The sequence below is a fragment of the Peromyscus californicus genome, unplaced genomic scaffold (genome assembly GCF_007827085.1).
Source record: "Peromyscus californicus insignis strain IS unplaced genomic scaffold, ASM782708v3 Scaffold_8__1_contigs__length_139910024, whole genome shotgun sequence".
Lineage (NCBI taxonomy): Eukaryota > Metazoa > Chordata > Mammalia > Rodentia > Cricetidae > Peromyscus > Peromyscus californicus.
The window spans coordinates 59,014,499-59,038,356 of NW_026294606.1; the positions used below are offsets into that span (position 1 = coordinate 59,014,499).

The following is a 23,858-nucleotide window of genomic DNA, read 5'->3' on the forward strand; positions in this document are numbered from 1 at the left end:
AACAGCTGGAGAAGACATTGAATAGTTAACTCTGGCCTCCACACACACATGCAGAGGCAAGTGCCCATGCATATACATGTGTTCTGTCAATCTATCTTTCTTTCTTTCTTTCTCTCTCTCTCTCTCTCTTTCTTTCTTTCTTTCTTTCCTTCTTTCCTTCCTTCCTTCCTTCCTCCCTCCATCCCTTCCTTCCTCCCTTTCTTCCTTCCTTTTCTTCTTCTTCTTCTTCTTCTTCTTCTTCTTCTTCTTCTTCTTCTCCTCCTCCTCCTCCTCCTCCTCCTCCTCCTCCTCCTCCTTCTTCTTCATCATCATCTATCTATATCTCAGGATGAGAACTGAGCTTTCTATAGCACACAGTTACCACTGTCTCAACCACAACAACAAACTCAGTGACAGCTTTCAGATTTATTGATATTTTTCAGAACTCTCAATGAGTATTTGCTGAGTTATTACCTCATCCAAATATCATGAAATAGTTGGGGTTTTTTCTTGTAGATTTACTGCTGATTTTCATACACATGAAAATGAATATTCTTGTGGTCTTTATAATATTGATTTTTATCTTGTAAGTAATAAACAATTGTAACAGTGTGTAGCTTCAGTTCACTACATTATCACTGCCTGGGTATGGAAGGTGGGGGGAAGGGTCACAGATTCAGGACCCAGTGACCTAAACACACATGCCCTTCCCGGTTAGTGTCAAGATACTTCCAAACATAAAGAGAGAGCAAACAGGGTGTTTTTCCTGGAGACTTTGGCATTTGGAGACAAGTTCGCAGCATGAAAAGGAAAATGTGACCCAGGCTGCCCCAAATTGAGTTTCTTCTGAGATAATTCTGAATATCCATGAAGATGGGATGATGGATGAAACAGACTAGAATATTAAAAAAAAATCATGATTATTTATGGAAAATGTACCATTGGCCCTAACTTGTCCCAAATAATTTTCTCAGTAGAGTATGCCAAGCTGTAGAGGCTTTCCCATGAGGGTTTGGTGTGAGCTCACCTAGCCCTTCCTGCACAGGGGAGGGGAAGATCAATGGTCTTTCTCCCACTGTATTTGAATTTCCCAGCAGATACATTGTTGTGTAATTTCCAGGGCATAAGAGAAAACTGGTTAGAGAAATAGGGGTAAGTGTAGCTCACATTTCGTGTGAGCCAGGTTTTAAATGATCAGGGAACTACAAGACACCACCATAGGCCTGAGGTCCTTGACCCTGCATTGGACAACCTCCCCTGGATAATAATTCTCCTCAGAGCATGAGTTGCTTAATTATAATCTGCATCTAAGGATCTATATTTTTGTGACAAGGAAAATAAAATTCTGTTAGGTTTGGACAATACAAAAAAAAATGTTCTCTGTGTACAGGTCTCCCTGTTCTATAGTGAGGGAATAATGTCATATGCTAACCAATGTGCAAAATCAAAGTGATATGAAATATGGATAATTTACCTGTTTAGAAGAAATTAAAAAGAAAGAAGAGTAGCAATATAACAAAGTAATCTATGATGAAAAAATAAATTAAACAAGCCTTTATTTGCTCTCTACAATATGCAGGAAAATAGACTGCCAGGCACTGAGCTAAGGTTTACTCTCACAAATCTAAAACATAGAAGTAGTTTTATGGCTAAGAAGAGATAATGATTACTAAGCTTTATTTTTGTGTGTCCAAATGTTTTTACACCAAAATCTACATTCCTTTTTAGGACAATAATTTATAATGTTACTTATTGAGCATTTAGCATTTGTCAAGATTTTTATTTATTTATTTTTATTAGTTTTAATTATGTGTGGGGCATGTGCATTGCAAGTGAGTGCAGATGTCCACAGAGGCCAGCGGTGTTGGATCCCACTAAAACTGGTTGTGAGCAGCTTGCTGTGGGTACAAGGAATCAACCTGGGTCCTCTGAAAGAGCCCCAATGTGCTCTTAGGCGCTGAGTGAGCACCTCTCCAACCCCAGTGCAAGTATTCTAAACACGTGATCATAGTTAATGCTCTAAAAAGCCATGATACAGAGTAGGTTAATGTCCTAGCTCAAGCTACTATAATTAAAATTACTATGAGCTGAGCAGATTGAATAATAAAAATTTACTTCTTAAAGTTATGAAGGATGGATATCTAAGTTCAAGGTACCATTCAATTACTTTCCATGAGGGCACCTTCTTGATCTGTGTGTTGCTATTGATCTCTTTTTGTTGAGTCTTCAGAGGGAGACTTATAAGGACTCTATTCCTACTGGATCAGGATCATCACCCTTATGACCTCATTTAATCCTAATTACTTCTTTACTCTAAACACATCTGTAATAGGTGTGAAGGCATATGAATTTGAGAGGGACACAATTCAGTCTATAGCAATGGGAGATGATGCTTATCCCACAACAAGCAAGTAGTTGAAGCAGATATGACCTAGGAAGACAGAATCTAAACTACTATTGTAAATAAAAAGGCATAAGGTGGGCAAAAGCCCACCACATGGACAATACTATAGTCATCGTGATGCCTTGGTTATTTGTCCATCAGTGTAAGTTTTTCAGCTGTCAACACATGGTCTCATTAGTCAGCATAGTGTTTTCATTAGTTGGCAATAATTAGCACATACCTTCATTTCATATTATATCTAGAGTTTTCTGTGAATATTTCATGAACCAACCCATCATCTCAAGCTATCCCCACTGCCTTTGCCTTGGCCTAGGACCTCATGCCATCTCAACAACAGTCAGTCTCTGAAGTAGGTCTTTGAATTCATGTCTTGCTAATTTCATCATCTGAGCCACACCCAAAGTGATCTTTATAAAATGGGGGTACCATCTTCTCCCCTTCTAACCCATTGAGTCCTCTCTGCCTGCAGCACAGAACTCAGGCTTCTCTGGCCCAATGCATGTGGTCTCATCGGCCTGCTTCCTCTTCTTTCCCTCCATCTCCTGCCACATTGATACATTTCCACTTTCTGTATCATGCTCATCCTGCTCCCTGAGTGAGCATGCCCCCAGGGAGCCTGGAGCAGTCACTCCCATCTTCGTAGACTCAGCTGATAAAGCCCCACTTTCTCTGTAGAGGGACTGCACTTCTCCAGGTCAGTTGTTCCTATCCTTGCATTGGGCATGGCCTTCTGGTTTGTCCCTCATTCTAGTGTATCTTCCATCCTCCTCCACTACTGCAGGGAGAGAATCCAGGATGATTCCCATGCTTTCTTTTACATATTTGGTACCCAGTACACATAATGAAGCCTCCGTTGATATTTACAGTGTATGAACTAATTTATTAATTGTCTTAGCTATTTGCTTAGTGTTTCCCCTTTGTCAATGTACTTGCTGTCCATCTTTCATAGATGCATATTATTCACACAATTTTCTCTCTAAATCATTTTCCAGAAATTTGGATTGGTGTTGTAATAGCATAGTAACAATTTTATAATTCATGGTTTGTATTTTCACTGTATGACTCACCAGAATGATGGAACCACTATGCTAACGGAGATGAGGGGCAGCAAGAGGGGACACTCAGTTTATGAGCATCTTCACTGAAGAGTGAGCCCTGGTCCCCTGCATCTTTCCCATGATCTTTATATGTAGCAAGTACTCAGTTATCAAAGTGACACGGAGGAAACAGGAAGCATGAATTCTCTCCTCAGAAAATGGCTATATTTCTTCTCTTATATTTCCTAAATGCCTCTTGCTCTCTTTTAATATTTCTAGATTTATTTATTTTATGTGTCTGAGTATTTTGTCTGCTTGTGTGTATGTACACCACCACACATGTGCTGGGAATAGAACCTGGGTCCTCTGCAAGAACACCAAGCGCTCTTGACCACTGAGCCATCTCTCCAGCCCTCCTGCTCTCATTTAAATGAAATAATTTTATCTCCAGACATTGTTGGTTTAGCTCTTCTTTCTGGGTTTATTCCTTAATGTAGTTCCTTACTTGGACCTTTAAAGAGGGTGATAATTATCTTCAAGTCTCTCTAACTTTAAGATAAATTAAAATCAACAAAATCAAGAGTGGGGTGCACAATCATCAAACCCTGGGTCTGACCCTGACTCACCCCTACGGTCCAGGAACTGCTCCTGGCTTTGCTGTTTGAATAACCCCCACTGTCCCTTCCACCCCCATAGCTCAAGTTTGACTCCAGATCAAATATTTGTCCTGAATTTGAGCAAAGTTAGAGTGCTTTCTTCTTCTTTTAAAAACGAACTGCTCTCCTCGACAGATCAACTGCTCTCCTCAACAGAATCAAGCTGCTGTTCAGTAGGAGGGGGATTCACCCAGACCTTCTGCTCTGGAGAGCTTGGCACAGCTGTCCAGCAAAATGCAGCGACTCCCGTGCGTTCTCATCTGGCTATTCCTTTTGGAAGGACAAGCCTTCGAAATCCCCATAAATGGGTACTCTGAAGTAAGTACTTCTGTGGGTCTCCTAGCTATTGGCCTAAACAAAGGGGCTGCAAATAGCTGAGTGCTATTTCTGTTCAATGACCTTGTTCTGTGTAGAGCAGAAACTTAGGAGAACATTCATCAGACAGCATGTTATAATTATGAGATGTATTGACCTCTTAAGATATTAAGAGGTTTTTGCATGAAATTTAAGTCAAGTTCAGTAGTCAGATATCCCAGTGTAGCATATATGGAGCAGAGTTGCCCACTTTTTATATAAAAATGTGTGTTAGAACAGACCTATGCCAAAGGGTTGCCATAAGAATGAAGAGATGTCCATAAACTACCGGGCATAGCCCATGAACTGGAACTACTTAGTGGTTGCTGGTATTGTTATATAGAAATACTGTTACTACTCTTGGGCTCAGTCATTCTCACAGCATCATTGTCTTTTATGCCTGAGCAAACAATTATTTTGTAAAACGAACACTTTAAATATTCTGATAGTAGAGGGTGGAAGCACAAGTGGAAAAATGCAGGGATGACACCCGTGGCTTTCAGGTCTCCACTTGGGACCTCCTGCCATCCCAGTGTGGGATAAACCTTGAACTGAGTCATTCTGAATACCACTCAAGCACTACTTCTGTGCCGGCAGAGAACAATGTGTTACAGGATTATTCTAGAAAATCCCAAGGAGTGGATTGCACATAAAAATGACAGAGGAAAAAACAGTGTGTTTTCAGGAGGAGAAAATCGCTCTACTTAGAAACTATCATATTTTCCAACACTCTGAAAACCACAAGAATGTGTCAGAAATCTCAGACTGAAGCTAAAGCACCCAGACATGTTTGTGCTTTTTCAGTAATTTCCAACCAGCCCTCTTTCCATACCTACGTCTGTCCAGTCCTACATGAGTAAGGCCCGCTACTCCATCCAAGTGCTTTTCTAGGAACTTTTATCATTAGATTACATGTCTGTCTACCTTCTTCAGGCACACTCACAACTGAATTCTTACACCCAATGAATTTGAAATAGTTCATTTCCATTTACTTATTTCTGAGACCTAGCTAGCAAATATACATATTGAAGAAATTAATATATTAAAAATATAACGAATGTAGGCTGCCTCTTTTCCCGTAGATGATTTTTAAAAGAAATTGAACAACCTCAACTGTCTTTTAAGTTTGCAGAATACGACGGTCCTGTGAAACTGGCCCCAGACAAATTTCCATTTGTAGAGAACAGAAGAAGATACCAGGTATAGTAAACTCTAAATGGTGAAAACAGGTGAAAGAGATCATGACTGGAGAAGAGGTAAAACATGACTCTATTGTCTCAATAATTTGTTTTTTTTTCTAACAGAGAATAGGCCAGTATTGCTACACTCTTGTGGAATATTGTCAAGGTGATGTACAAAGAGACTTTCACATTATTTTCCTGAAACTTCTACTTATAAAGGACACAGTAAAGCCACACATTCTCCTTCCTCTGGACATTTAGTCAAAGGAAGAGCATTTTGGTCCAGAGAACTAGACATGCTTGAGTTCACATCCTGGAGGCTGCTGAGGAGACACAGAAAATCTCCTAATTTATGGGGAGGGGGTGCTCAACCATGCCAGCAAGGTTTTGGCTTCTCCCACCACAGAGCCCACATACTGAGAAAGGACGTATTTATGGAAATAACACTAAGCTGAGAGACAACTGGCTTTGTCTGAGTATGAATGTTTGACTTTCTAAAGTCCAGCTTTTATAGATCAATAATATTCAAAAACCCAATAGTCAGGACTTTGTGTCAGGGTTTTTATGTAGCCTCTGGAGAGAAAACTTAGTCGTTAAACGTTGTGTTAAAATGTCTAAAAGAGTTGGGTATGGTGGAGCATATAACTACAGTGCTCTAGAGGCTGAGGCAGGAGGGTTGCTACAAAGTTGAGGCTAGCTTGAGCTACATACATGGCAAGCTCCAGGACAGCTTGGACTACAGAGTGTCCCAAAGACAAATAAACAAACAAAACCCCCCAAAGACAATTCTTGACCTGTGTCACACACACAGCATCTGCTAAAATATCAGCCCACCCAAAATTAGCTCACATATAACAATGGACTTATTTTCTAATCCCTGGGACATTAAAGTATGCCCATAGCTCTTAAGATGCTTACCTTTCAAAGGTAAGGGGAGTCCTTTGTCCATGCTCACAGGACCCGTACTCATGTAGCTAATCTTCTAACACAGTAGGTGATTAAGAGCATAGAATTTTCAATGTACCCTTCACGTGTGTGGCTCCAGGGCTAACCATGTAGGAAGTACATGTAAGTCCCTGCTCTCATGCTCCTTAGTCTAAAAGGAAGAGGCAGACCTTAAACTGTTCCCCACGTAAGGCGGATCATCATGAGCAAGGTAAGTGTTCTAAAGGGAAGGTGTATTCTGCTATGGAAACAGTAAAGGAAACTAACTTGAAGATCAGAAAATTTCATGGAGAAAGTTCTTCCAAAGCTTTGACCTGAAAGCTTTAATAACATTCTATCGTAGAGCAATGTACATCCCAACAAAAGAACAGTGGCTGAGAAAGTTGTTCAGAGAAATTCACAGATGGAAAAATCATTTTCCATAATGCTCCATATTTGTGTCTTGATGCCAATAAATGACTTATCCCACGGTATGGAAGGAACATAATTGTCTATTTGAGAATATAGGATATTTGAGGTAGTAAGCCTCAAGTGACTGAAGAATAACTATCTCTCTGACTTCCTTCCACAGAGAAGCCTTCCTGAAGAATCAGGGGAGGAGACGGTAAGTTGACTTTGGTTGTGTCATGGATTGGTGTGTGAGAGATTTTCCTGTTAATTATTACCTGGAAATCAATCCAGGAGTCTCCTTTGTCTCTGTCACTGGAAGTATTGACCTGACTTTTGAAACTTTGCCTTGCTCAACTCTGAAAGTCCTTCTGAAGCTCAGCTTTGAAGAGCATAGTGCTGGCCGGCAGGGCAGATGCCACTGAGGGCTGAAATGCCTTTCTCATCTTCTCACGTTTTACTAATGATGTAGATTCCACCCCACAATATGTATTTAATCCAGACTTAACAGCTTTGATTTAAAACTATGATGCCTGGTAGCTGTAGCAAGTCAAAGAGTGGCTGTAGAAAGCCGCTCTCAGGCAGTGTGGCTCAAGTTCCTGAAAGGTCCAGAGTGGACCTTCCTGTCACAAGAGAACACCCAAGAAGTGGTCTGTGTTGACTTCCTGTTCTGAACTGAGAACTTCCGCATGAAGCAGGGGGAAGGGTAAATAAATTGGCCTGGATTTTATCTTAGTTTGAGATAGGCTTGGGGGCTAACTAGTTGGAAGCATTAATCTTGGAGAACAACATCTGAGGGATAGAACCTAATAGCGAAGTAAGCAAATCTTGGGAGAAGATAAAGCAAAATCTAACAGGACACACATTGTCACAGATCTGAAGGAACTTACAGCTCTCAGGAACATTCTAAAGGAGGTATTTTTTATACCTGGTCTGCGATCATCACTGTTTCATTTCGTTTTCTTAAACTGGGGTTACCTTCAACCATAGAGGAGAGAAAAGGAGGCCCAAGGTATTATTAAACAAATAATTGAATCAAAATGTCCTGGACAGGATAGTTCTGTTTATGTTGTGCAGCCTGAGTGTTCGCTTAGCTTGTTTTAATACAGGAAAAGAAGCAAGGGCTGAGGTGTAATAATAATGGATGATACTGAAGGAAATAGGTAGCAATACGGAGTTTGGGGGTTGCATATACAGTTCACTCCACAGCACCCCTGCTTGCATTTCACTCTGAAGACAGAGCCAGGGTCTTCTCTTGACCCTGCCATCCCCTCTCCTCTCCCTAGTAGCAGCTCTATGAGAAATTATTTCCTGAACTCTTTCAGTCCATCTTGCTTCCCACATTCATTTCCTCCTCAGATTCTAAAATGATGGAAAGAAGGAAAAGAAGCATGAAAGGAAGAAGAGAGGGAAAAAGAGAGGGAGAGAGAGGTGGGAGAAGAAGAGAAAGGAGACATCATAGCAGTGACCCATTTCTTTGTGGGGTATTTCAAGGAGTTAGAAGATTGCTTAGCGGTGCCTGAGTTATGTATTTACCAACTACCCTAGAGTTGTTCATAACAAGTAAAATAGACCAATTGGAACATCATATACATAGTGCATTCCATGTGGGTATTTTGTTACTACAGTTACACTGTCTTGCCAATTTCAGGACGATGTTGATCAAGTAACTCTTTATAGCTACAAAGTCCAGTCGACTATTACTTCTCGGATGGCCACCACTATCATCCAGAGCAAACTGGTGAATAATTCCCCACAGCCCCAAACTGTCGTGTTTGACGTTCAAATCCCCAAAGGAGCCTTTATCACCAACTTCACCATGTGAGTAACTCCTGTGTAGAACGGGGATTGGATGCTCCTGTGTCTTGGCATCAAAAGCCCTCCTGCTCTAATGAACCTTAAGGGTGCACTGCTCTGGTAGTTCTACTTTGTGTCACTATGAGATAGGTTGTGTGTGTGTGTGTGTGTGTGTGTGTGTGTGTGTGTGTGTGTGTGTGTGTGAAGTTGCACATGCATGTTCATGTGTGGTGGGCAGAGGTCACCCTTGGGTATAAGACAAGATTCCTCACTGGCATGGAACTCACCAAGTAGGCTAGCCTAGCTGACCAGAGAGCTCCAGGGACCCACTGGTTTTTGTGTCACCAGTGCTGGGATCACAAGCATGGGTCACCATGCCCAGTCTTTATGTAGGTGCTGAGAATCGAACTCATATTTGCACAGCAAGTACTTTACTGACAGAGCATCTCTCCAGCCCCCACCTCTCCTCTGTAACACACTGAAGCAGACGTAAGCCCCCTACTACGGTAGGCACATTCTGCTTACTCACATTTACATGGGAGTTCTTTGAGAGAGAGAAAGGCGTGAATCTTATAGGATACCACATGAGTGTATTAGTAATAAGTTAGTGCTGTGTGCCACACATTTCTTTAGGGGGAAGGAGTTGAGAGCCAGCCATTAAACCCAGTCTCATGTCCCGTGTTTGGATTTCTCCATGACATCTCTAATGAGTGGGTTATAAAGGCTAGACTTGACTTTTTCCTTAATCATTAACTCACCACTTCTTGTGGCAGTCAGCTCAATGGTTGACAGCTCTGTTAGGATTATTTCTCATGCCTCATTTACAACGTTTCCATTTTCTACCCAATGGCTCTGTTACTCACATAGAAGTTTTAAAGCTCTACTGCAAAGTAGATGTTGAAGTGCTCATGGGTGAAATGATATGAGGTTGGAGACTCGTTTCCAAATAATTGAGGTGGAAAGCAATTGAGTACAGACGAACTAAGATTGGCTCGATATTGATAATGAATGCCAGTGATGGCTTTTATGGTGGCCTCTTATACTATTCTCTTGATATTTTTATAATTTTGAAATTTTTCTTAATTAAAGAAGTTAACTATTCTGCTACCATTCATAGCTGAGCCCATTATCCATTTGGAGTCTTTGCATGTTAAAGCTAAATAATGTTCCTGAAGGTAATTGGAATGGGGGTCAGTCACGTGGACATCCATGTAGCCCTTGCCTTTTTTCCTTTTATACACCAAGGCAATGAATAAAACAAAAGATTTAGTTTGCAAGTGTTTTGACTAGCAAGTCTTTTGAATGATAAAATCTGTAGATTCGTCTTTAGTCCCAGTACTCAGGAGGCAGAAGCAGGCTGATTGCTGTGAGTTCAAGGCCAGGTTGGTCTACAGAACAAGTTCCAGGACAGACAGAGTCACACAGAGAAACCCTGTCTCGAAAAACAAACAAAACAAAACAAAAAACCTGTCGATCCATGTTAACTATATATCTTGGTTTTTTAATTTTTAAGTTGTTTTTATTATTCACTGTGTGTTTGTGCATGTGTGTGTGTATGTGTGTGTGTGTGTGTGTGTGTGTGTGTGTGTGTGTGTGTGTGTGTGCATGTCCATGCCTCAGTAAATTCATGAAGGTCAGAGGACAGTTTGTAGAAGTCAGCGCTCTCCTTCTACTGTGTGCATTCTGGGAATCAAACTCAGATCATCAGGCTTGGTGACAAGCGCCTTTACCCGCTGAACCATCTCAACATTTCCTATGTTCACTATACTTTCTAAAATGGAAAAAAAATTAAAATATGTGAAAAAAGCATTATGTAGATTGGTATTTTTTGAATTATCTTAAAATTTTAGATGTTTTGATAGAGTATCTCTATAAATCCTGTCCTGCCCTCATCTACCTCTGCTTCCAAGTGCTGGGGTTAATGGCATGCACCACCAAGCCTGACTTCTAGGACAATTTCAGTTAGCTCTTTCTAGAAAGTAAATGGGAGGGAGAAGTTTTCTATAGTGCTTCTGTGCGGCACCATGAATATAAATGACATTTTAAACTAATTCAATAATTCAGTTCAGTTCATTCATTTTTTTTTTCTTCTTTCCCTCCTTAGGGTAACAAAAGGCAACACCATGAAATGTGCATTTATTTTGGTCTGCCTTTGCTTGGGTTGAATTTATAGACTGGAGAAGACAGAATGGATTATGTAGACCTTAGGATCAGCCAAAATATTTTTTCTACCTTTACTCAAGATCTCAAATGCAGGGTTGGAAAGATGGCTCAGAGGTTAAGAGCACTGGCTGCTCTTCTGGAGGTCTTTTCCCAGCAACCACATGGTGGCTGACTACCATCTGCAATGAGATCTGGTGCCCTCTTCTGGTGTGCAGGCATACATGCAGGCAGAACACTGTACACATAATAGATAAATAGATTTTTTAAAAAAATCCAAACATCACTGTGGAAGATAATCGTGTCTCTATAGAGACTTGTTCAACCTTGAATCTGTCTATGATCTGATGGGAAGATGCTGGTCTGGACACTGAGCTTTGTTTTCATTCCTGTTCTGACCAGCTTGAGCAAGTCACTTATCTTCTTGGGTCTAATTTCTGTCCTGTGAAAGATAAAGCCTGGAAATGTTTCTCCTACCTGTATGCTTATTGGTACCTGGGGAGGGAAATCCTGCAGGGATGTCACTCCTTCTATTATAGCATTTCTAGCATTTTTGATGACTTTCATGAACGCCAGTGGCACTTCCCAGTCACCATGGCCACCAGAAACTTTCCCATCTAGTTCTAAATGTTTCCTTCAGGGAGATGATTCCATTTAAGGACTATTAAGTTAAGATTACAGAATTCTATTCCTCCAAACATCATTACTTGGTGAGAATTAAGTACAAGCCAACTAAGAATCAGAAGGATAGAGGCAAAGATACAAAGAGAAAGCAGGGAATCCCCAAGGGAGATGTGGAGGAGATAAACAGAAACATTTAGGAAGATTCAGCTGGGCTCTCCTCCATCTTTCCACATTATTTTCTATCCTTCCAGGACTGCATCCCCTCTTGTCTTAATTGGTTGGTGCTGCCAAAACTGAGTACTACAGGATGGGTGGGTGTAAACAACACAAAAAAAAATATTATTTTCATAGTTCAGGCGGCTGGAAAATCCAAGATCAAGGTGCTGGCAAATTCAGTGTCTGGTGCAATCTCACTTTCTGGTTCATAGGTGGTTTTCTTGTAGCTGCCTTCACATGGTGGGAAGGGGACAGAGCTTCGGCTTCTCTTTTATAATGGTATTCATCCCACTTGTGAGGGTGCCTCTCTCATGACCTAAACACCTTCTAAAGTCCCCACTTTCTAAAACCATTACCCTGGGAGGGAGAATTCAATCTACCAATTTTGGTAGGACACCAGACTATGTTTAATTCTTAACTCTCCAAAGAATGATTTGGCTTACCAGCCACCTCTCCTAGGCACCTGCCACATTCAAAGGGCATAACCACACCCCCATGCTTCACCCAAAGAGTATGATTTGGATATGGGAAAGCTTAAACATATAGTAGTACATGAGAGAAATTTGGGGAGCTGGAACCCAATTTAACTTCTCTCAAATCACAGTCAGATAGAAAGTCCTGTCTATACAAGATCACGCTTCTTGTTTCCCGCAGATTCAAAGTGATCACTGCCTCCATTCATCAATTGCTTGTTCTTTGATAGTGTTCCTAAGACTGCTAACGTGGCCCACCGTTGATTTCTGTCTGTTCTAGGACCGTGAATGGTATGACATTTACAAGCACCATCAGAGAGAAAACTGTGGGCCGAGCTCTTTATTCACAGGCAAGAGCCAAAGGCAAGACGGCCGGATGGGTGAGGTAAGGGCTAAGGATCAGGGCTTGCCATCTTATCTGCTTTCCTCCTGCCCCGTTCTTCCCAGGGCACACCAGGCTCCAGAGTACCTCAGAGCCATTTACTCAGGTGTAGGGGCATATATCTTTAATCCCAGAACTCCAGAGGCAGATGGGTCTCTGTGAGTTCAAGACCAACCTGGTCTACATAGTGACTTCCAAGTTAGGCAGGGCTACACAGTGAGACCTTATCATATATATGTATATGTATATATATATGTATATATGTATATAAATATATGTATATATATATACATATACACATACACACACCATTCATTGTTAGTCTTGATGCTGGATTCAACTTCACTGGAAAATCTTGCTGCTTCCTCCTTAAAACTCTAAGTAAGCGCCTAAAAAGCAGCCATCATACTGGATTTGATAGTGATTTTCATTACAAGGAAACCCACAGAATTCACTAACCTGGACTCATATCACAGGAGCTCACAGAGACTGAACCAACAACCAGGGAGCCTGCATGGGACTGACCTAGGCCCTCTGCATATATGTGACAGTTGTGTAGCTTGGTCTTCTTGTGGATCTCCTAACAGAGGGAGCAGGGGCTGTCTCTGACTCTTTTATTGGTTTCGGGGACCCTACTCCTCATACTGGTTGCCTTCCCAGCCTTAACACATGGAGAGGTGCGTAGTCTCACTACAATTTGATAAGCCATGTTTGATATCATGGGAAGCCTGCCGTTTTCTGAATAGAAATGGAGGAGGAGTGGATAGGGGGACAGAAGGGTGGTAGAGGGAGGGGCTGGGAGAAGAGGAGGGAGGGGAAACTGCACCCAGGATGAGAAAGAAAGAAAGAAAGAAAGAAAAAGAAAGAAAGAAAGAAAGAAAGAAAGAAAGAAAGAAAGAAAGAAAGAATGTTTAAGCAGAAAAAAATGGGGAGGGGGTTTCCATTGGAAACACAGATTCAGTTCTATAAAACACTGATATTTGTCCCTCTGTAGACCTCCTAAAATATAACAAACTGAACAAAAGTCTCAGAATGCAGTGTAGGGAATAAGCACCACCTTTGGAGATACCTAAGCTTGTGTCTGAGTCCTGGTTCTTCAACTGACTAGTTGTGAGGCATCTTGGGTAAGTTTCTCACCCTCTACGAGCCTCACTTATCATCTAAAAGTTGAGAGTAATGATGTCAGCTTACATAACTGCTATATCAGAAATGATACCTGTTGAGTCCCTCAATCCAGTACCCAATCAATGGTCCTTTGGCCAACGACATTCAAACCAGTGAGCAGCTAAATAAATAAATAAATAGGTCAGATGGAGAGGTTAAAATTCTTGGCTTGATTTAATTTATCTCCAACTTGCCCTTTTCTCTGATGTACCAAGTTCATGAACAACTGAGCAGGTGTGATCAACCAGGATGAAGATGAGAACTCTGTCTAAATGGTGTGTCTTGAAACTCCTTCACGTGTGTAATCACTTGTGTTGGGGTCTCCCACATCTAGGAGCAGAACTCTTGATATGGAGAACTTTAACACCGAAGTGAACATCCCCCCTGGAGCAAAGGTGCAGTTTGAACTTCATTACCAGGAGGTGAAGTGGAGGAAGCTGGGATCCTATGAGCACAAGATTCATTTGCAGCCAGGGAGGCTGGCCAAGCACTTGGAGGTGAGCCTGGGTTCATAGGGTCAGCAACAGCACATATCTCTGGTTTATTTTTGTTACCACCACCATCCGTGGTGTTTGATGCCGTTAGCTCTGAAAAGCAATGTAGTGTACTAAAAAAATTCGGGGTTGGAGTCAACCACACCACTTCTCTACAGGTTCCAACATGAGCTTTCCTCAGGTGCTTATCAGTGTACTGGTTGCTGTAACAAATGATCACACACAGTGTAACCTAAAACAGCAGAAATTTGTTCTCTCACAGTCTGAAGAGTGCATTGTTCACAGATGGGGAGGATGATTGATCCTTGTGAATTTTAATTCCAAGCCGAGAGTGCAGAGCACATACTGTTTCTGGCTTCTGGTATCTGCAGGGTGCTGGCAGTCCTTGGCCTAGGGCCTTTCGACTCTAATATTTGCTCCTACCCTGAGCATCTCAAATCTCTTCTGCCTTCCCCTTACTGGATGAAGAGCCAAGTAGCAGAGGATGACTTGCCCTAAAGATCCTTATCTTAGTCACATCCCTGAAGACTTGTTTCCAAATAAGCTCAAATTCAGATTCCAGGGTTTGAGTAATGCACCACTGAACTCACAAACCAACCTTCAGGGTGAAGGTGTCCTGAGCTTCTACATTGTTGTCTGTAAATCTGAGGTTTGAGTCTTGCACTCCTCAGAATCATAAGCCAAATAAATAAACTTCTTTGCCTATAAAGTATCCATCCTCAGCCAGGTGGTGGTGGCACATGCCTTTAATCCCATCACTTGGGGGCAGAGGCAGGCGGATCTCTGTGAGTTCGAGGCCAGCCTGGTCTACAGAACGAGATCCAGGACAGGCACCAAAACTACACAGATAAACCCTGTTTCGAAAAAAACAAAAAACAAAAAAAAAAAGTACCCATCCTCAAGAGTTTTAACATATGTAAAAGTGAAATAATATATTGTTTTCATACTGCTCTATTACACACACACATAAGCACACAGATAAAACACGCAGATCAAACACATACACATAAAATAAAAAATCTTTTTAAAAATCTCATGGTGCTAGCATCCTGGAGAAGGGCTCCATGATGACTTATAACACAGTAAAGCAACAGGTAGACAGCTCTATGCAAAAGAGGGAAAATATATGAGTGACTTCCCTTTATATCAATTTCCTGTCTTGAGAACTAACTCACTCCACAATACCATCATTCATCCCTTCCGAGGTGATACCCAACTATCTTGCATAAGGCCCAATTTCTTGTTTGTGTGTATTGGGGGTGTTTGAGTGTGTTCATGGGTGCACTCACCTGTGTGTGTGTGTGTGTGTGTGTGTGTGTGTGTGTGTGTGTGTGTGTGTGTGTGCAGGTAGAGGTTAGAGGTTAGTTTCAGGTATCTTCTTATTGCTTTCCACATTTTTTTTCAAGAAAGGATCTCTTCCTGAACCTGGAGCTCATTATATGGCCAGTGAGTCTCTAGGACCCTCCTGTCTCCATCTCCCAGTGCTGAGGTTACGTGCTGCCACACCCAGATTTGACCTGAGTAATGGGGATTAGAATTTAGATTTTCATGCTTGCCTGGGAAAGCTCTCCACCCATTGAGCCATCTCCAGCCTGAGCCCCACCCACTTCAACTACTGCCACACCAGTGACCAAGTTTCCAGCATGTGAACCTTCGGGAGGCAGATTAAAGTCATGTCCCGATGGGTGGTGTTAATGGTCAACTTGACAGAATCTAGAATCACATGGGAGAAGGGTCTCTAGACATGCCTGCTGAGGATCATCTTGATGATATTAACTGATGTGGGAGGACATAATTGTGGGTGGGGACATGCCCTGAGCAGGGGATCCTGGACCATGTTAAATGGGGCTGTATCGAAGTGCAGCAGCTTGCAGTCATTCATCCCTCTCTGTTTCCTGACTGGGTGTAATGTGATCTGCTTAGGCACGATCCTGCTGCCTTCACTCCCCGCCATGATGGACTGGGCCTTGAACTGTGAGCGAAAACAAACTCTGGCTCCCTTACGTTGTTCTTTTAAGGAAATTTTATCACAGCCACAGGAAAAGAAACTAAGTTGCACATCCAAACCACAGGGAAAATAAATCCTGGAGGCACGAGGTGACAGAGAGATACTGAGTTGCTAGAAACGAGTTAGCCACTACAGTGAGATGAATCCTATCCAGGGAACTTTCCAGAGTGACCATGGAACCGTGCTGGGGAGACTGAGAGATGAGAAAAAGCATCAGAGGGCTCAACCGTAACTTTACTTCCTGCTTTAAAGGTCTCTAAAGACTTTCGATTCTGTCATTCCCTCTCCACTTTTAGGTGAACGTGTGGATTGTTGAACCTCAAGGGATGAGATTTCTTCATGTTCCTGACACATTTGAAGGCCACTTCCAAGGTGTTCCAGTCATCTCCAAGGGACAGCAGAAGGTACATGATGCATTGTACTTTGCCAGCTACCTGAGTGGTCGCTGGGTCCTGTCTCTTTTCCTCCTATGCTCTGGGCAGTGAAAAAAAAAAGAGTGGTCTGAGCTGAGGTCAAAAGCTAGAGTGTCTTTCCTATTAAATATAAATATAAAACAAATATTAAAAAAAACAAAGCAACACTTCTAGTTATGTAGTTTCATTTTGTCCATTTTGGAACCTCTATTTTCCCCAAGTCATCGACTTGACTGGTAGTAAGAGACAACTTTCACATAGAGAATCTTCATAAATCACAAGAAATATTCATTTTAATTGTCTTTGCCTTGATGGCCAATAACGAACAACCATGAAAAGGTCAGAGTCCTCTCAGAACTTACACAGACTCTCTCCAGAGTTGGGAGCCATTCCTGCCAAGGTATCTGGGGGAACATTGTCTGGAGTTCTTTGCAAAGGCCTGGTACCTGGCACACAGCACCACAGTTTGTTGGATACTCCACTCAACAGCACCATTGCTGTCATTTCCATAAATCTTAGGCCAATGGATGGTGTCAGCATGCTGCTCTCTTGCGTGCATGATCAGGTGTCAGGATCTGGGAGCAAAGATCGGCTTCTGATGTCCCTGTCCTTTGCAGGCACATGTCTCTTTCAAGCCCACAGTAGCACAGCAAAGAAAATGCCCCAATTGCACTGAGACCGCAGTGGATGGAGAGCTGGTGGTGATGTATGATGTCAACAGAGAAGAGAAGGCTGGGGAGCTTGAGGTGAGTGCCGACTGGCTCCAGGAGAGCTATTGAGCCGAGGCCAAAAATCTCATTGCAGTTGAACAAACTCCTTGGCTTGTGAGTCACTTTTAGGTGTCAAGAAAAGTGTTCAGTGTACAGAGAACAGACTAGGATCATAGTTTTCTGATATGCATCCAAGAATTATCCTTTATGCCATAACAACCAAATAAAAGGATCTATAGAGATCGGTGAGTTGCTAAAGTATTTGCCATGCAAGCATAAAGGCCTGAGTTCAACCTCCAGAACCTGCGTAAAGAATCTGGGCATGGTGGCGTGCTGTCCTGGTTTCATTCCTGTTACTCTGATGAAAAAATACCCTGACCAAAAGAAAAAAAAAACTTAGGAGAGAAAGGGGGTCTATTTCTATTCAGTTTACAATTTCAAGTTTTAGTCCATCATAACAGGGAAGTCACAATGGCAAGAGCTTAAAGCTGCTATTTATGTCATATCTGTAGTTAAGAGCAGAGAGAAATGGATGCATACATGCTCACTTGCTTACTTGCTTGAGCTCAGCTAATCGTCTCTACTCTTGTGAAATTCAGAATCCCCCTGACAAGGGAATAGTGATGCCCACAATGGGCTGGGTCTTCCCACAACAGTTAACTTAATTAAGACAACCCCACACACGCAGACATGCCCACAGGCCAACCCAATGTAGACAGTTCCTCTGAGACTCTCTCCTTGGATCACTCTAAATCGAATCAGGTTAACAATTAGAGTTGACCATGAAGCAGGTGTTTGTTCTCCTCACCGAGTTCAACTTCCATAATGTTCCACAATGGTAGGCTGTGTTAAACTTAGCTCCCAGGGCCCCGTGTGGATGCTGTTTCTATGGAGACTTCCTTCCTCATCATAACACTTAGCATGCTGTGCTGAAAACACATGTTAGCTGTCTATCCTCACTGGATGAGACCCGTGAAGGCAGAGACTACCTGACTCACCATTGCTGAGCAGAGTGCCTAGACAGAGGCTTGAGATAAAGACTGGGTGAAGTGTAATAGGGCAGAATGAAACAGCGTGGGGCAGAAACGGTACCCAGGAGGGTTTAGACTCCCAGAACAGAGGCACAAGAGAAACATCAGAAGAGAAAGATGGGCACATGCCAGGTTTCTACCTGTCTTCTTGTTTTTGTCTTCAGGGACGTGTGCTTCCTTCTCCTGTAGCCCACCTCCTGTGTAGTCTCCGGCCTCCATTCTCTACCTTCCACCTCCTGTGTAGTCCCCGGCCTCCATTCTCTACCTTCCACCTCCTGTGTAGTCCCCGGCCTCCGTTCTCTACCTTCCACCTCCTCTGTAGTCTCCGGCCTCCGTTCCCAACCTTCCAAACACTGGTCATCCTCTGACTCAGACATACGTTTTGTTTTTCAGGTATTTAATGGATATTTTGTGCACTTCTTTGCTCCTGAGAACCTGGACCCAATTCCCAAAAACATCCTCTTTGTTATTGATGTTAGTGGCTCCATGTGGGGAATAAAGATGAAACAGGTAAGGGCTGTGTCTCACCTTCTGTGGTTATCTTTTAGTAATGCAGTAATTCCGTGTTCCCTCTGACTCCCGACCTCGGGGTAACACTCAGAAACTGTATTCACTGGTACTCACTGACTGAGGGTGTCAGTCCTTCCCAGTTTTGTGAGGTTATTGTATGTCCACTGGGCTTATACCAAAATCGATGCTTCCTTGTAAAAAAACAAAACAAAAACTCTTTTCTCCTCCATGTTCCCTCCTGCTTTTCCCTCTCCTGCTGTTTTTAAATTCACCTTTTGAAAAGTCCCTTCCTTATAAAGTGTCTTCTCACTCTGATCATGTCTCAGCATGGTGTTTGACTTTAGTATATTGTCATTAGTCACAAGTAACTTTAAAATCCTCACATGCCTAATGTGTGTGTGTGTGTGTGTGTGTGTGTGTGTGTGTGTGTGTGTGTGTGTGTGCGCGCGCGCACGCGTTACATACATTTGAGTGTCTGTGTCTATGTAGTGCACATGAAGGCCAGAGATGAACTTTTGGTATCTTCCTCCATTACTCTGCACTTTACCTTTGGAAACAGAGTCTCCTCTCCTAACCCAGGGCTTACCCTTCTAGGCTGGACTGGCTGGCCACTGAGTCCCTGAAGATCTGCCTATCTCTACCACCACATCTGGTTTTTGCATGAGTATTGGTGATCCAAACCCAAGACTTCATACCTTCACAGCAAGCTCTTTACCCACAGAGCCATCTCCCCAGACTTTAGTCTATCTTTTTTATCTACATTGTCATTCCTTGGGGTGGTTATCCTGTCTCATGTCTTCCAGTTCAGAGATCATCGACGTAACCTTATCCATAATAATAGGATAGGGGAAATTCAAAACAACAAATGAGGTTTTTATTTGTTTGTTTTGTCTTGTGTTTGAGGGGGTTTTGGGGTTTCTCTGTGTAGCCCTGGCTGTACTGGAACTTGTGGTGTAGACCAGACTGGCCTTGAACTCAGAGATCCGTCTGTTTCTGCCTCCTGAGTGCTGGGATTAAAGGTGTGTGCCACCACTGCCCAAAGGTAATTTCTTAATTTACCCATTAAGCCAACTAATTTGAACAATCAACTAACTAGTCCTTCTTTGGAAGCTATTTTTGCCCACGTTAAGTGATTGCTACTCGGTAACAAACTGAAAGAAGTGGGTGTCTTGGATGATCCCTGTCCACTTGGGCTTATACTGCACTAGAGGTCCTCCAAGAATGTGCTGTTGATATCTGGTGTGGTTCTTCTTTGCTGTGGGAGACTGTCCTGCGTGTTTCATAATGTTGAACAGCACCTTTGGCCTCTGCCCACCTGATCTCAGTAGTACAACCTCAACACCAGTTGTGACAGTTAAAAATTACACCAGGACTGAAGGGATAGGTTAATTGCTAACATCTCTGCTGTGTACCCATGATGACCTCAGTTTGATTTCCAACATTCATGTGAAAAAAATACGAGCATGGTAGCATGTGTTTATAACCCCAGCACTCAAGAGACAGGTTCTTGAGTCTCACAGGCCAACCAACCTAGCATAATCAGCAAAAGCAAGGCCAGTGAAAGACCCTGTCTCAAAAACCAAGGTATGACAAACTTGAGGAACGACACCCAAGGTTCACTTCTGGACTCCAAATGCACACATACACATGTACACACACACACACACACACACACACACACACACACACACACACACACACACAGTGACTTCATATATTGCCCCCAGTTAAACATCATCATTCTAAAACAAATGCTTGTTCATTGTTCATTCCTTTCTTCCTTCACTCAGCGAATATCTGTGAAGTACCCACTATGTGTCAGAAAGTCCAAGGGAAGGCCTAAATTCATATTGCTTATCTTACAGTAGAACTAGTCAAACTGGTGCATTTTAGAAGACAGGAAATTCGAGTATCCAAAGTCCAATAGAACATGCTTAGAACATAAGGGGCAGGTCTGTGTTGACTGCAGTGACTGACAAAAGTTTTCTTTAATAAGTTGAGCTGGACTCAGCACTTGGAGGATGGGCGGAGCAGTGACGGGACTCCTGATATCTCCCTCCTTCTACTTGAAGTGTATGTGATGAGCCCTCTCTCGGTTCTCTTTTGAAATAGACCGTGGAGGCAATGAAGACCATATTGGATGACCTAAGAACTGAAGACCAATTCTCTGTGGTTGATTTCAACCATAATGTTCGAACTTGGAGAAATGACTTAGTGCCAGCTACTAAAACACAAATTGCAGATGCCAAGAGATACATCGAGAGAATTCAGCCTAATGGAGGTGAGTGGGTTGGGTCTAAAGTCTACAGGGAAGCTTACAGAAGGTTCAGTCTAGGTTCACTCGAGAATCATAGTCCCTGATGAGTGCTGGGATAGGTCGTCCAATCTTAGCACTTAGGAGACTGACGTAGAAGAATTGCAAGTTCAGTGTCCCCCAGGGTAACCGTTAGTTCAAGGCCAGCCTTGAACTTGGACTATACAGTAAAACCTTGTCTTCGACAACAACAACCAAAAATTGTTATTCTCCACCAAACTGATATTTGCCCAGTCTGCAGTAGTCTGCATTAAATAATACATTTATTGATTAAAAATGAATACTGTTTGTGGAGAAAGAAGAGAACACAATGTAGCTCAAATATGTCTTTAAACAGCCTGTCATTTTATCAAAAAAAAGTTTAGGAGGTAATTCTAGGCTTCCTTGTTAACTATGAAGTCATTCTAGGCTTGCTTATTAACTATGTATGTAATGTAAATATGTGTGTGTAAAAAGTAAATACCTTCCAGAGCATCTCAGCAAGGTCATTTAGATTAAGTTTATTGCTTTACAAGATGACAGGCTGATGCCTTAAAGGGCTTATTCATCTTTAAGGGAATAGTCTAAAGTAAATAATTTAGTGCACTGTGAAATCTTGATAGACATAGAGAAATTTGTCACTTAGAAAGCAATCAAACAAATTTAATATTGAGCAAATTATGTATAAGTAGTTAGTAGACAGATTGAACCTGAATCCAAGTTGTGGTGTCTGTGTGTGTCTGTGTGTGTGTGCATTATGTTACTTTAACAGGCACAAATATTAACGAGGCACTCCTGCGAGCAATTTTCATTTTGAATGAAGCCAATAACTTGGGATTGTTGAGCACCGACTCAGTCTCTCTGATCGTTTTGGTTTCTGATGGAGATCCAACCGTGGGTGAGCATTGCTTCCAGTTTCTATTGACAAATGTCTTCACTGCTGCTTCTTAAGAATGTCATTTGCTTACTGTGGGAACTGTAATGACGCATATGTGCATTTCTAAAACATTTTAAACCCTGCCTCTGCAAGAAAGTCTCCTGACCCAGAAGCACCCAGGAGCAAGCTTTTTAAATCTTTGTGCAAGAATATTTGATTTTGCATAATGAGAACTGATGAAAGATAAAAGGCATCAAAATTCAAGGGAAATAAATATCCAGAGATGTGCAAAAACAGACTAGGACACCATCTCAGCAGTGTTACCAACCAGAAAGGGGGAAGCATCTGGGGGTGAAATCCTGACAAAGTCCTCAGGGGTGTAAAGCCTCCCACACATGGTCAGGTGCTAATCCACCCATCGGCATTGCTCCTGAACGCCTCTGCTTCTCCCCCACAGAACAGGCTCAGAAAGCTAAGGTTGAGCTCTAATCTGTATTGTGAGAACTGCTAATGCATGCTGGGAAATGCATTTATTCCTCAACATTAGGTCTGGAAAGATGGTAGATGGGAGTGGTGAATGGCCCGTATTTATCTCAGTTCCCACAGGAATGTAGTCTCTATTGTTCTTCACGCCTCTTCCAGCTGCCACGGGAGAAATGACTGCTGGCTTGCACAACCTTTCAATAAATCATTTTTCTTATCTACCAAATGGTTTCAGCATCTCCCTGTTTCTATTACCTGCTGTTATTCTTAGTTGTGTCTTTATATTGACAAGTATTAGGAATAATGAATGCTAGATGGCATGGCAAGAATGAGTTGTCAGGTACTCATGGATGGTATCTAACCAGTGCTGTACAGCTGAATAAAATGAAAATATGGGGGGCAATGCTCACAAGAGCAACCAGGATTTCCGAGGGATGAAGAGCCATCTTTTCATTAGTACTGAGACCAACCTGAACAGTTGTTATGTGTTTGTGGTAGAGCCGTCGTTTTCTCCATTCATATCGTGTAGCTTTTTTAATATAAGTTTTGAATAAAATCATAAAGAATAAAAGGAAATACATATTTTTAAATGATGCCTGTTTCTTACTCTTGTCTCCTAATCATTCAGTTTCTGCACTGGAGTTAGTCTCTGGCTACTAGCTCCCTGAGACGTTAGTGCATTCCTGTTTTACTTTATGCACATATGTGTGTGTGTATATATATATACACACACAAATTCATTCATGCATTATATATAAGGATACCCCATTATACATAAGGATAGCCATTTACTTTGATTTTTGCCTTTTTAAAAAATACCTCTGAGGAGCTGGAGAGATGGCTCAGTGGTTAAGAGCACTTGCTTTAGCAGAAGACCTAGGTTTGGTTTGATTCCCAGCACCCACAGCCATCTCTAACTCCAGTTCCAGAGGATCCAGTGCCCTCTTCTGACCTCCAAGGTCAGTAGACACATATATTGTACATACATGCATGCAGGCAAACCATTAATATACATAAAGCAAGTAAATGGTTTATTTTTATTTAAATACCTTTGATGGGGCTGGGGAAATGCCTTGGGGGTGTAAGTACTTACCGTACAACCATAAAGACCTGAGTTTGAATCTCCAGAACCCATGCTCTTAAAAAACTGGACACGGCTCTTCACCCCTGTAATGTCAGCGTTGTGGGGACAGGGACTGGAGGCTCTCAGGAGCTTGCTGGACAGCCTGCCTAGCCAATGCAGCAGGTTTCCAGTTCAGTGGGAGACCCAGTCTCCAGGC

At 42.2% G+C, this 23,858-nt stretch overlaps 1 protein-coding gene across 1 annotated transcript in view; it reads left to right on the plus strand.

Moving 5' to 3' along the window:
- Positions 1-4,196: 4,196 nt before the first annotated feature.
- Positions 4,197-23,858, plus strand: part of Itih2 (inter-alpha-trypsin inhibitor heavy chain 2) — a 36,076-nt gene continuing 16,414 nt past the window's right edge. The window contains exons 1-11 of the mRNA XM_052726937.1: positions 4,197-4,394; positions 5,556-5,630; positions 7,128-7,160; positions 8,595-8,764; positions 12,494-12,598; positions 14,094-14,256; positions 16,558-16,665; positions 17,292-17,420; positions 18,809-18,925; positions 21,038-21,206; positions 21,991-22,116. Of these exons, the coding sequence (XP_052582897.1) occupies positions 4,311-4,394; positions 5,556-5,630; positions 7,128-7,160; positions 8,595-8,764; positions 12,494-12,598; positions 14,094-14,256; positions 16,558-16,665; positions 17,292-17,420; positions 18,809-18,925; positions 21,038-21,206; positions 21,991-22,116 (1,279 nt within the window). The 5' untranslated portion in view covers positions 4,197-4,310. The remainder of the gene's footprint in view (positions 4,395-5,555; positions 5,631-7,127; positions 7,161-8,594; positions 8,765-12,493; positions 12,599-14,093; positions 14,257-16,557; positions 16,666-17,291; positions 17,421-18,808; positions 18,926-21,037; positions 21,207-21,990; positions 22,117-23,858) is intronic.